Source organism: Perissodus microlepis, chromosome 23 (assembly GCF_051167445.1).
Source record: "Perissodus microlepis isolate ML-2025 ecotype Zambia chromosome 23, ASM5116744v1, whole genome shotgun sequence".
Taxonomy (NCBI): domain Eukaryota; kingdom Metazoa; phylum Chordata; class Actinopteri; order Cichliformes; family Cichlidae; genus Perissodus; species Perissodus microlepis.
This window is the reverse complement of record NC_140482.1, coordinates 31,842,739-31,856,796: the sequence shown is the minus strand read 5'-3', so window position 1 is coordinate 31,856,796 and position 14,058 is coordinate 31,842,739. Positions and strand designations below refer to the sequence as shown.

The 14,058-nt window shown below is 40.8% G+C and overlaps 1 protein-coding gene across 4 annotated transcripts in view; it reads left to right on the top strand.

The window, feature by feature from the left end:
* The window catches only part of dot1l (DOT1-like histone H3K79 methyltransferase), a 31,336-nt gene continuing 17,278 nt past the window's right edge, over positions 1–14,058 (top strand). Inside the window, exons 1-15 of one of the 4 annotated variants that reach the window (XM_084920597.1) lie at positions 1–408; positions 6,777–6,820; positions 6,909–6,983; positions 7,247–7,310; positions 8,795–9,023; positions 9,262–9,356; positions 10,076–10,138; positions 10,266–10,321; positions 10,531–10,610; positions 11,339–11,407; positions 11,497–11,603; positions 12,238–12,279; positions 12,367–12,462; positions 12,571–12,790; positions 12,947–13,060. In XM_084920597.1, coding sequence (XP_084776723.1) covers positions 328–408; positions 6,777–6,820; positions 6,909–6,983; positions 7,247–7,310; positions 8,795–9,023; positions 9,262–9,356; positions 10,076–10,138; positions 10,266–10,321; positions 10,531–10,610; positions 11,339–11,407; positions 11,497–11,603; positions 12,238–12,279; positions 12,367–12,462; positions 12,571–12,790; positions 12,947–13,060 — 1,435 coding nt within the window. In that variant the 5' untranslated portion in view covers positions 1–327. Of the gene's footprint in view, positions 409–6,776; positions 6,821–6,908; positions 6,984–7,246; positions 7,311–8,794; positions 9,024–9,261; positions 9,357–10,075; positions 10,139–10,265; positions 10,322–10,530; positions 10,611–11,338; positions 11,408–11,496; positions 11,604–12,237; positions 12,280–12,366; positions 12,463–12,567; positions 12,791–12,946; positions 13,061–14,058 lie in introns of those variants that run through there. The other 3 variants (XM_084920596.1, XM_084920598.1, XM_084920599.1) reach the window with 3 other exon arrangements.

Here is a 14,058-nt window from a genome sequence, read left to right as displayed (position 1 = left end):
GTCCCCTCCGCTACCAGTGGCCCCTTGCCATAAGTATTCATGCCGGGCAAGATGGCGGCGATACGGAATCGGTGTTATTGCCAGTGGGCATAAAAAAAGGCATTTTATTTAAAATAGAACAGCGAGTCATATCCAGTTATACACTTGAACGCATCGTGAGTGTATCTGCCACGTAACCAGCGTCGACATCTTTTTTAATTTTACACGTTTGAACGTTTTTCTTACAAAATGTTCTCGTTGTAAGTCGCTCGCTAACCGACCAGCTGGCTAACAGAGAGCAGTTACTAGCTAGCTATCCACCACAGCCAAGCCGCCGTGAAGTGTAGGATGGGAGAAAAGCTGGAGCTCAAGCTCAAATCGCCGGTTGGAGCAGAACCCGCTGGGTATCCGTGGCCGTTACCAGTATATGTAAGTGTTAAACTTTAAAACTTAATTTTTGTAGCTTTTAAGCTTTGCCTTTTGTTTTAGTCTTTGTTAGCCGCGTTAGCTGTGCGCTAACTCTAGCTAGCAGAAAGAGCCGTGGCACGCTCGTCCGGAGAATCGGGTCATGCTGGTTGGGATGGTGACAGACGTGCTGTATCAGCCTTCTGCCATGGCTGATGGCATACCTGGATTATTTCAATCCGTTCATTCCTTGTCATACTGTAGACACTTAGATCCTACGGCACATTTGACCGTAGCTAGTAAAACTAACAGTGACAGCCACTGATCGGAGGTTGTTTTGAAATTGGACCACCGTTTTGTTAGTCTGTCCCTAACTTATTTTATGGCCGAACATTTTTTCCCTGCTCACATAGACCACACCATATCTCCGATGGTTACACAGTAGGTTTTTGAACTCCTGTCTGTACACATCTGAATAGCAGTGTTGGCATTCCTAGAGTGCCTTCTGTGTGTGTATGTGTGTTAGCCCAGCATAGTTTTAGGAGCGAGAGCAGCTGACTTGTGTTTGCTCGGGTTAACTCCGTACATGAGGTGGACCCACCACCCCCCCCCCATCAGTCAGTCTGCTCTGTGCAGTGATAGCAATCATGCCTGGTAGAGACACGTCTCTCTCTCTTCTCTTAATTTTATTTCCATGTAGCTGTCAGCACGTCAGTGCCTACAGTTGACTCATTCAGTATAAGCGGAAGGGGAAGCGGTTGTAAGTTCTGTGGTCCTTTTCAGTGGTGTGTAGTTAGTTTGAACTATCTTTCTCATTTATAGTAATTGCGGTGAGAAGATAGCGGAGTTTATGAGAATGCGTGTGTGGGGTGTCTTTGTGGCGCTTTCCCCCACCCCCACACTGCACTGTCAGTCTGGTTATTTCACTTCCATCATAGTGTGTTTGTCCCATCACCCGTTTCAGTCTCTGTTGAGTCAGAGTTGCTTGTCGATGCAATCAGGCACTCCCTCCCTGCTTTGCCTGACAGAGCTGACCCTCCCTTTTTGCACTATGCCAGACTCTGATAACACTCACAGTTCCTCCCTCCCTTCCTCCCATTTCCTTATGTTATGGTCTGCAAAGATAAACAGGAGGACAAACATGTCAGGAATTTAATACATCATTGGGCTGCGTGAGCTATTTATACTGTCATGTGTTGAATTAGAAACAGCTGATGCATGTGGAGTTGTGTGATATGGAGCCCATTCATGCGGTGCTCTCCTCCTGTTTTCAAAGGGGGAAACACTTCCCCTTTCCTCTCTTGTCCATATGGTCAAGTCTGCAGGGAGGAAGATATGAGCCTGCCCCTGTTCAGCAATGCTGTATTATTAGAATTCACATACCAGTATGTGTTCCCAGTCACGTTTAAAACTCATTGTGTTTTCCCTTTGTTGAACTTTTTGGTGGTAACAGCAGATCCCACTCCATTTACTCTTCACTCCTACATTGCACCACATTAGGATTGCTTATCACACCTACAGAGCACGAGCACATTGCTATCTGTGTATGATAGACACAACATGGCTGCTGTTACAGGCTTTTGATGTGTAAGTTGTGCTTTTAGTGAACCAAGCCCATAGAAAAAATGCAAAGAAGATGTTCTCTGATCTCTTTTGTTTAGTCTTTCATCTGCTGTTTGCTCACTAAATCCCCACATCTGTGCATCTGTAAATGCTTCCATATGAAGAGCACCTCTGGTGTGGTGCAGCTCTTTATCCATCTGGTTCTAGGTATTGGTACTAAGCAGCCCCACATAACACTTTTAAGAGATATGCTGGTGTTTTAAGTACTTTTGGTGTATGATCAGTAGGAATGTGTGGATTGTTTAATTCTGTATCACCACTGATATCATTATTAAGAGTTTGGCTGATATCCACAGATGTTATCAAAGATGGACACGCCTGCCTTGTCTAGAATGTGATGCTAGAGTGCCTTAAGCCTGTGTTCTTTGTAACACCAGGGGGCTAAGTCTGGTTGCAAAAATACCAGAAAAGATTGGAAGAAATGGGTTCCTTCTCCATTGGTCTGAGAGCTCGGTACACAGCGTGCTGATCAGACTGATGGCCTCAGTGTCTAGTTTCAACTGATTAATTTTGAGCCTAATTTATAAAATTTGATTTAGAGTCAGAAAGGGCCATGATAAGCTATGAGCATATCAAGGATCAGTCATATCCACCTCTTGCTCGTCACATCTGGCTTCAAAACACCAAGATGGCGACGGTGAAAAAGCTCAGCTGGAGGCTTCATAACAGGACTTCACAAACCAGTGGATGACATCGAGGTGGCTATGTCCAACTGTTATGCTGTCTATACTCGTGAGGAGTACTGGCACCAGTTTTTATTTTATTTCTAATTCATCGCCCTTTTTGTAGTGGTTTAGACATTTGCCTAATAAGTGAAAGATCACCAGTTTGATTCTCGGAGGAGACACAGATGCCTTTAGAATTGTGCCAGGAAGGGTGTCCGGCGTAAAACAACTGCTAAATCAAACATGTGGAGCTACCTGCTGTGGCAACCCCTTGTGAATAAGGGAGCAGACTAAAGTAGCTTTTATTCATTGGCCCTTTTGTGCTGGGAAAACAAAACAAATGTCATTTAAAAAATGACCAAGCTGTTTTAAAGCTTTTCAGCTCTTTGTCGCACCATCTGAGTATTTAGCCAGCACAAAATTGATGTGACACAACAGATAAAGATTGGTCATAGAAATTTGTAGCTCTAATCTCTTTTGCTCTTAGGCAGTAAATGCTGATACTGACATCTGACTCATATGTCTGTTTGATCTTCTTTGTTACAAAATCAGTGGTGACTGAGCATAATTCTTATGTGCATAAATGGAGGTATAAATAAGCACGATTAGTCTCGATATAGCTAAAACAAAAAGGCTCTTTCATCTTAATACCTTTTTTGCCATTTGATAAATAAAATGTATTCAAATTTCTATACAAAGCCTGACTTTGGTCATTTGTTCTCATTGGGTGCTGAGGTGTAGATAGTTGAGCAGTGTTTTGGGTAAAACCCCTACACCCACAGTGCGTCTGTGAGGAGAGGTAGCGTGGAGAGGAGGAGTAGTACGTGCGTCACTTGAACCCACAGTGGGGAGGAGAGGAGGGTCCTCTGTTCTTTTTGTCTGAGTCTAGCTTTCAGACGGCGTTTATTTTTAGCAGCAGCTCTGTACTGGTGTTGCTGTGTGCCGTCTTTGTGTGAGCAGGTGACCTCCCCCTGCTGCATCTGATTCGCTCACTTCATACTCTGTATAGCTTCCATATTAAGAGCTACACAGTGCTTTGCTCATGTGTGTTTTAGGAAGATTTGTAGGTCATTATCATTAACAGTTAGCTCCATAATGTAGTTAACTGCCGTGCTCTGCTAACAGATCTCCTGTCTAGCCATGGTTCTTTCAGGGTGTGCGCATGCATGTTTTAGTTTTGGCGGAAGTTTGCGTAGTATTGGCGGGTAGTATTGAGCGGGAAGCTGGAAGCTGTGGGCTGAGAGCTGAGAGCCGTTAGCTCATGCTGCTGTGCCAGGCCTCAAACAGCTGACAAATAGCAGGCTCTCCTCCTCTCTCAGACCCCCCTTTCCTTTCGCAGTTCTTTTTTCGCTTCTCGCTTTCACTTTCCCTGCCTTTGTCCTCTTTCACCTTCAGATTTCTCTTTTTTCCTTTCTACTTTCTTTCTTTTCTTTCTCTCCAGCAGAGGCTCTCTTTGGCAAAGGAGGAGACGGAAAGTGGGTCAGTGGGTCAGCTCAGGCAACAGGCTTAGGCAGCCTGTGTGCTGGATGCAACTTGAGTCCTGTTACTCACAGAGAGCTGCTCAGGCACTCCTGCTAAAATTAATGAATATAATTTCCCTGCATGTGTAAAACACAATAGATTTTATCTTATTCAAGTTTGCTTCTGACTAACTTAGGGTGATTTTCAGAGACACGGGATATAGCATGAGCATAGCTTCAGCCCATCCAGTTTCATTAGGGTTCCCATTAGCATCAGCTATTTTTTTCAAGTTCCTATATACATTCAAATAGACACATACAATCTGCATTAACATCTCAAACAGATGTTATTGAAATTCATAAAAACTCATCTTAGAACAGTACATTAAGACAGATACATATACTAATTTATTTTAAATACAAGTTAACTGGGTAGTAAGATTCAAATAATTTCTTTATAAGGTCTTTTTGTGGCTCTGTGGTGTAATGTTTAGGACATTTGCCTTACATGTGAAATATCCCTAGTTTAGTCCTGGGAGGAGACACAAACCCGGCCTTAAGGGGTCACAAGCTGCTGTACTCTTACTAATGATCTCAAAGGCAGGGGTATCGTCAGGAAGGGCATCTGGCGTAAAATCTCGTCAAATCAAACATGCTGTGGAGACACCCTCAGGAAATAAGAGAGCAATCAATATCTCTTTCTCTTCTTCTTTGTTGTAATTTCTCTTTAATTATATTTATAATGATCAAAACTCCCATTCAGCAGTTTTATACCTTACCTTCACACATATTAGTGTGCATGTCATATTTCCTTTCCCTCCACTCGATGTCTTTTTTTAATAGAAAACGGTTTAATTAAAATTCCTGCTGGATTTGGAAATGCTGTTTTAACAGGCACTGTCGCTCAGCAGGTAATCCGACCTTTCCAGGGTCTGTTACACAATCCGTTGCAGAGCTAATGCAGCAAAATGCAGCAAAAGACTCATGAGTCATAAAATATGTTTAGGGGCTATAAATGCATTTGCTGCAGGGTTGCACACAGGATCGTGATTTGGTTAAAAGAAACTCTGAACATTAAACATTACACCGTTCTCCAGACTAACATGCATTAATAACCAGAACAGTTCCTCGTGGCTAATTAACATAAGCAGCATGTGCACATGGATAATCAGCATTTCATTGCATACGCACATCGCCAGACTTAACATATATTTACACACATGTTGTTTATACTAACACAAAATGCATGCTCAGTACAATACTGGCACAGCAAGCACTCTGTTAAACTGATTATTTCCCCATAAACATATCAGGAGTTTTTCCCTGCGGTTAGCTACTGTGATGAAGCAATACCCCTGTTTCTCTGCGATGGCATTCACATAATCCTCCTAATGCACATTCAGAATCTCCCAAACAATAAAAAACTGAGTGGTGGTGGTAGTGGCTCAGGAGGTAGGACAGGTCATCTGTCAGCAAGATGGTTCGTGGTTCAATCTCTAGCTGCATGTTGAAACATCCTTGTGCAAGATACTGGCGTCGTGTGTTTACCCAGTGCTTCGATCAGTGTGATTAGATGTTGTATGAATGTGTGTGGGAATGGGTGAAGGAGCTTTGTAGTAAAAAGTGCACAGTACAAAAGCACTATATGAGTACCAGTCCATTCACTCTTTTTCCTGTTCAGGCCTGCTTTTCAGCCAGTCAGCAATTTGCCTACATGTAGCCACCACCTTTCATCCTATCATGTCCTTCTACTGTGGAACCAGCTAACATTTTGGGTTCAGGAGACAGAGACTCTGTGCTTCTGAAATTAGGCCTGATTTAGGCTACATCATAAAATGTTTAATGTAGCTTAAATCAGGTGACCTTGAACCATCTGAGGAACTTCCTCCTTCTTTTTATGATCACTACGACAGTACTCAGTGTGGTAAATGGCTGTAACTCAGGAAGGTAGAGCAGGTCATCTACTGATCGGAAGGTTGGTGGTTTCATCCCTGGCTCCCCCTAAATATCCTTGGGCAAGATATTAACCCCAAGTTCCTCTCTGATGCATGCGTCAGGGTATGAATGAGTGAGTGGTAGTAAGCACTTAACAGCATAGATGACAGTACTTGTGTGAATGGGTGAATGTGGCATGTTGTATAGAGTAATATTTGAGTATTATTTGAGTATTCCCAGACAGTAGAAAAGCGCTATATAAGAATCAGTCCATTTACTGTTTAAATATTTGTCTTCTCTTTCCCCTCACACTCCCTCTGGTCGCTGTAGGTGTTTGTCCCTACCTGAGCCTGATTCTGACAGTTTTTTTTCTGCTAAAAGGGAGTTCTTCCCTCCCATGATTGCCAGTTGATGAGATTGTCTTAGTGTTTTGACCTATGATTTACTGAGCTGTGGTATTTTAAGGTCAGATGTGAAGACAGTTTAGGGTATTTTATTTTCAGCCGTCAGTTTATTAGATACACCCCACTTAAACATCAGTCTTCTAAAACTATCATGGCTTCAGCAGTGTTGAGGTTTTGTTTAGACTGGTTTTGAGTGGTCGTGTTTGGAGTTTAAGGACATCTAAAAGCTGTAATTTGTGGTGCTGCTGAGTGAAATGTTTTATTCTCGGTGTGGTTTTTGTAATATTTTCTCCCTCCCTTTTAAGGATAAACACCATGATGCTGCTCATGAAATCATCGAGACCATTCGGTAAGCGATGTTTCCGTCCTGCGATACTCCTACATGCACATGACTGTCAAAGACCTGATTTAGTAGTGATTTTATGTTTATTTAATAGGTGGGTGTGTGAGGAAATCCCAGACCTCAAACTGGCAATGGAAAATTATGTACTCATTGACTATGACACCAAGAGGTAAAATAATGTCATCAGTATCTGTAAAATCAAAGTCTGTGAGTCAGACAGAAGGTTAGATTGATGTCTCTGATAATTAGTTTAGTTAGTTTATGAGTCAGATTTAAAGACTTGATTAATTTCACCCAGCCATGATAACAAATTAGGTCATGATAGTTAGAGTTAACCCATGTGAGCTGTATTATTTCACTCAGAAATGTGCTGTTATTACTTAAATTAAATTATAGAGATCATATTTTATATGTGTTGCCTCTCTCTCCCAGCTTTGAGAGCATGCAGAGACTTTGTGACAAGTACAACAGGGCCATTGACAGCATTCATCAGCTGGTGAGTCCATATGTGAAAAGTTCCTTGCTGTTTTGTAGGAGAAGGCTACACATTAGTCACAAACCTGGTTCTTTTGAATCTGTGCCCTTTGTGAGTCATTTTCCCTAACTGTTTATTCTGGTTTTGAGTATTTATAGTAGGATATCAGAGCCAGTGTTCTCTAAGGTGGTCTATCTTTGTCCTTCAATTATTGGATTTTGGTAAGAACTCTTTAGTGTGCTGTCTTATCTACATTCCACTGCAGTAATTAAAGAAATATTCCACTTACACAGGTATTCAGACCTTTTGCTATTGATTTCTGGTGCATGCTACTTTTGTCAGAGATCACTTAGGAACTTCTAAAGATTGTCTGGAGTCTACCTGGCACTAATTAAATCATCTGTCCATACAACAGTACATTTCCCTAACCGCTTATTCCTCGAGAGCTGGAGCCTATTCCAGCTGTTGAAAGGTAGAAGTCAGAGTATATACCCTCACAAGCCCATCTTAAGGCTAACACAGGGCTAATGGAATCAGCTGGTCATAAATATGATATGTGTCTGTGTAAGGTCTTACAGCTGCTGATGAATATTAGAGTAAAAACTAGTAAACTGTAGTCTCTGCTATTTAATTAAGCCTGGGCCTTTCCTGTCTTATCTTTGCCTGCCAACATGCAGACCAGGGTGCCTTTCTGGCAGCCCTCGAAATAATTTTGCTGCCTCTCCAAGTGGTCTCTTCCCCCGTCGTACTCCAACACCACTGTCTTGGACTGACATAGGCTATGGTAGCTGTTTTTTGGCAGTTGAAACCACCTGTGAGGAGGAGCTGCTCATTGAGAAGAACAAGGTTTATTCTTAGCACTTGTGGTCAAAGTCACCCAAGCTGGATCCTGTCCATGGGACTCGTAACCCCTTAGAAAGGCAGCTGAACATATTTTTCAATAATGTATTTTTTTATGTCAGTGTCAAAGTGCAGAGAAGCAATTTATCAAATTTATTATTCAATTAAAAAATGGTGGATGTGCATCCTTTGCTTTTCGGTAATTATGGACCCGAACTACATAAAACAAACAGAAACGTAAAATGTTCACTGATACTTGCCATCCACCGGGATTAAGCTCAAATAACTGTACCATAAAAATGGAGAAACATCTAAAGGACAGGTTTCCCAACCTTGTGGGATCTTTCCCAAAAGAATTGAGGCTCTTATTTTTTTTTTTTTTTTTTTTTTTGCAAAAGTATTAAGTGAATGTCTATTAAGTGAATGCTTCACATATTTATTGAAATGGGATATTTTAGTCTTTTATTTTTAACAGTTGTACAAACCACTCAAAAAGCCTGTATTCGCTTTGTCATTATCATGTGTGCAGGTTAATTGTGAAAAATAATTGAATACGTTAAGATGATACTGTTTAAAATGAGTCTGAAAACTCCTAAAATGTATAAAAAGGGATGGAGTGCACTCTCTGGGGGCGCTATGTAATTGATGCAAATCCTGTTTTACAGTGGAAAGGGACCACCCAGCCCATGAAGCTAAACAAGCGTCCTTCCAATGGGCTGCTGAGACATATCTTACAGCAGGTGTACAACCACTCAGTGACCGACCCAGAGAAACTCAACAACTATGAACCCTTCTCCCCCGAGGTGTACGGAGAGACCTCTTTCGACCTGGTGGCCCAGATTATTGATGAAATGGAAATGATGGAAGAAGACACCTTTGTTGACCTTGGCAGTGGTTAGTTTGCTGTTATACATTTCATTCTATACTAACCACTTGGTAGAAGCACCTGAAGTTTGTCTTTGTTTATTAAAAGTACTCCAGTAAAGTGTGTTTGGGGTTACTTGAATAAAAATGCTAATTAAGAACTATGAAAATGTCTGAAATTGTAAGATTCAGAACTCCAGCATAAATAGCAAGTCTGGCAGCTTTGGTGTGTTTATGTATTTTTAAAGAAATTGTTTCATATTTGCAGGAGTAGGGCAGGTGGTGCTGCAGGTTGCAGCAGCAACCAACTGTAAACACTACTACGGTGTAGAGAAAGCAGACATTCCAGCTACCTATGCAGAGGTAACTCCATTATCTCACATAACAGATATACAGACCCAGCAGCACGGGATTGAAAATCACTGCGTTTAGATTTGTTTTAGTGAAAAACCACCGATTACTATAGACAGCTCTAAACTAGAGCGTAGTCTAGCAGAAAGAGCACTTGCTGTTTATTTCCTCTTCAGATCAGCCTTCAAACTGGTTTCTTTGTTAGCATTTGTTTGCCCTGTCGCGCTGCACCAAACAAGGTACATAAACCTGTTCCACACTTGCACTAAAGCACTAAACTGAGTTCAGTTAAGATTGTAAATGTCTGACGCAGCTGGATTGAACCTTAAGCGGTCTTCAAACTTCCAGCAGCTCTATCATAATGTGACTGTAGTGTCTGACTGCAATCAGTGCCGGTTTGACTATAGAGCAGGTAACAGACTGGTGAGTAGTGCCCAAGCTTCAGATAGACATCCCTGCTTTGAATTAATGTCTCCCGACTGGGCGGAAATTCAACTCAAAATCTTAGTTTTAATCATAAGTGTGAAACTCATGTTCGAGTCATTCTGGTAACTGAAAGGGTTTTTTTTTTTTTTTTTAAACCAGTATCCAAACTTTAACTGGGGGCTATTTGTTTACTTCCTCTCTTTCTAGAAATGCCTCCACAACTCTCGCATTATCATCATTTTGACTTTTAAAAACTTGAATTTTTGTATCAAGTGTTCTGATATTGTTTCTGTTCTTTGTTTCAGACCATGGATAAAGAGTTTAAAAAATGGATGAAATGGTATGGGAAGAAACACGGGGAGTACACAGTAAGTTGGTTCTTGTGTGACACAAGTTGCACTTTCACTGCGCACACGTTCAGAAGAAACAAATTCAGGTGCTCTGTAGATTCACAGGTGTTCAGGACATTTTCCATAACCGTACAATTTGTTTCAGCTGGAAAGAGGTGATTTTCTGTCTGAAGAGTGGAAAGAAAGAATCGCCAACACAAGGTGGTGTACAAAGCCTGATCACAGTGACAGACTGAAAGACAAAATCTCCATTTATGCTTTTCTGCAAATAAGGCCGTTTAGAATCTGAATCTAATCAAAATATTATCAGAAAAGCGCCTCCTTAACCTTTTTGTCATTCATTACATCCTGAGGTAACCATTTTTACTGTGAATTGAACTGTGAAGTATTTCCTCTTGTCTGTTTTCCAGTATTATTTTTGTGAATAACTTTGCCTTTGGTCCAGAGGTAGATCACCAGCTGAAGGAGCGCTTTGCTAACATGAAGGAAGGTTAGTACTTTTCAGCTAATGACTACACTACTTACTCATTACTTGTTTGTACTTGAAAACATCTGCGTTATTTTATCTTTCAGTTAAAAAACACTCAGACATACACAAGGCTCTTAAATTGGAAAATATATAGATCATCACTTAAATTTTGATCAGAATTATCAGAAAAATTGAGCATAAATTATGTTGCACTGACGGTCTGTTAGGCACATTGATGAATTTGTGTTCTATAGAGTCAACAATGTTTCAGCTTCAAAGTCACAAACATACAATTTCTGCATTATATTCAGACCCACCACTTTTTGTATGTCATGTTTGGATCAGAGCATTATTTTAAAAATCATTTGAGGAGATGTGTCCACTTTTTCTTCAATCTCCACAATCTGCTCTCTGTTAATTTGGTATTTTCAAATTTCCCAGCAAAACTGAATTGAGACCCTTTATTGAAAACTGGAGAAAATTAATCAAAGATAGAAAAACAGTTTGAAAGCAGGTGCATGTAGTATTTTGTTTATATAAAGCATCATGTTTTTGTAGTGTTGGTAGTGATTAATTCTTCAGCTGTTCTCATTGTTAATTAAGCTAAAAATGGCTCATGAGATCCATCCATAGATAGTTAAAGTGATTGTGTAAATTACCATGCGTGCGTCAAGTAATGAGCTGAAAAAGCTGTGGTGTGTACAACACATGTAAAGAATTTATGTGCATTTGTTTTTCTATTTCCCCAGGAGGGAAAATTGTATCCTCCAAACCCTTTGCACCTTTAAACTTCAGAATCAACAGTCGAAACTTGAGTGGTAAGCACCTAATTTATTTAAAAAATAAATAAATAATATTTAAGGCTCAATTAGACTTCCGTGTGATATTCCTCCCTTCTGTCCTGCAGATATTGGCACAATTATGCGTGTGGTGGAGCTTTCTCCACTCAGGGGCTCTGTTTCCTGGACTGGAAAGCCAGTTTCCTACTACCTGCATACCATAGACCGCACCATAGTAAGCACCCATGCTTCTCTTTGTCTCTGTAATGAGAGGAAGTGATCCCAGGCGCCCACACGTGAAATCCTAACAGAGAGGATCTCGTCAGCTCAATAAAAAAATAATTGACTACTAAAGCAACACAAATAAATTATCCATTAGAGACGAACCGTAACCTAAACTCAAGAGATAAGCTGCCATAATAACAGCTGGTATCATCTTAATGAGTAGTGTATCTTGAGAGTAAGCAATCTGAGGTTTCACAGGCAGACGTGTGCTTATTAGATTACCGTGACATATGTGTCATTCCAGTAACTGGTGAAAGTAATCCCTGGTTACCTGTTGAAGTCCCAGTGAGAAAACTGGCAGGCTGCCTGGAAAATGCTTGTGACAGTCTCATTATGCAGATGTGTTTCTTGTCACCACCTGATGCCATTTGCCCTCTCCGTCTCACTCTTTATGAAGTTTTATTTGGCGATGACACAAAACACATTTTATGTACCGATTGTAGTAAATTTAATTATTTAGTGCGTTTGCTTTATTCAGTCAGAACTGTGAAACGAGCATGCACCTGATTCTTTAAGTGTTGTTACAAACATGTAAATAAGGACTCTTAATCTAATACCCACATTTTCCTTTTCTCATCTTCCAGCTTGAAAACTACTTTGCTAGTCTCAAAAATCCTAAACTCAGGGTGAGTCTTCTTCTTCAGTGTGTTGACAGTCCCTGTATTTACTACTTTTTTTGGATCAGACTAGTAAATTGATTCATCTTCTGTTAGGAGGAGCAAGAGGCAGCTAGAAGACGTCAGCAGAAGGACACGAAGGACAGTAAAAGCAATAGTACCACGCCTACAAAACCCAAGGAACCAAACAAGGTACAAGAATGAGAATTAATTTCTGTAAACCCGGACGAGCCGGTCAGCGTTGTGAGACAGGTCTCTGTGTTCTCTATGTGACTGTTATCTCTTTGTGTAATAAAGCAGGACTCCTGTGGTGAAGAGGAGCGTCCTAGCTTGGTGACTGTGGTCAAGCCCTCCGCTAAACCGAGAAGAACGCGACTCCTGGCCAAAGGTCGCAAGCTGAACAATAAGAAACGTGGTCGACCCAAGAAAGCTACTCCAGCTGCTGAGAAGAAAAATAAGAAGAATCAGAGTGCGTTGGATTTGCTGCATGCCAAGACCCTTTCTGCAGCACCCCCTCAGGGTAAGAGCGCTAACACACACACACACACACACACACACACACACACACACACACACACACACACACACACACACACACACACAATATGCTGTCTGTATTATTTCCTAAACAGGACTTTTACTGATGTTACTAATGAAAATATTACTGTGCGTGCAGATGCATACCGACCACCTCAGAGTCCCTTCTACCAGCTACCTCCCAAGGTCCAGCACTATACCCCTAGTCAACTTCTGCTGAGCCCAACTCCCCCTGGTTTGGAAAAACTGCTAGGTAAGTTAATGAAGACACCGATTGATTTTTTTTTTAACCGTGATGCTGAAAAACCACATGCACTATACCAGATATACACATGGTTATATGAAATGCAGGTTACTGATTTAAGCAACAGTTTTTATATATCAGTATGGACAGACTTTCTCGGAAGTGTGGTGTGATTGATCTATAAGGAAATTTAACAAAGCCTAAAGCTTTTTAACGCCACTTCTGTTTGTGGTTGTGAACTAAAGACTTAATAAAAGAGAACTTGATCTGACTTTTGTGTGTTGCCTGCTGGTTAGGATGATTCTCGTTGTGCTGAAGTTTTGGATGAGATCTTTTTCAGTGAATACATTCACATCGTGAGCCATCCACTCATAGCTGTGACTCCGCCTCGGCACACACCTACATACAGAGGTGTATTGGAAGTACAGAATATTTATTTTTGAGAACCAGATTTTGTACTGAAATGTTAATCTTGTCAAAATAGTTCACGATACTGAACGTCCAACTGGGAAAGGTTTTGTAAGAACTTTGTAAGAACTTAGCTTTAAGGTGCCACTGAGAATGAGTGGAGGGCTCCTAAAGAAGCTCTGCTTTTGCACAGTTCTCCTTTTTTATTTAATACCTTGAAAAAATTGAGGTTTTAGGATTTGCATGAATGGTCTTTGATATTATTATACTTGTGTTGTAAATGTGCAAATGAAAATAAGCTTTTCTCCAAGTCTGGTACCTGGCCTGTTTCACTCTGATGCCATCATTGTTTTTGTCTGTGGTCTCTGACAAAAGAACAGTAATCAGAAATAAGTGGCAGCCATTTCACCACAGAACACAAAAAATAAAAGCGTTGGTGGGCTTTCTCCACATCCTCAACTTCATTTGCACGTCAGCATTTATTGCATCTTTGTTGTTCTTTTACGTGACCAGCTAACACCAGAGACTGATATGAGCCGTGTTTACAAAAATAAACAAACGAACAAACATGTTGAGCCTCATCCACATTTTAAACTGTG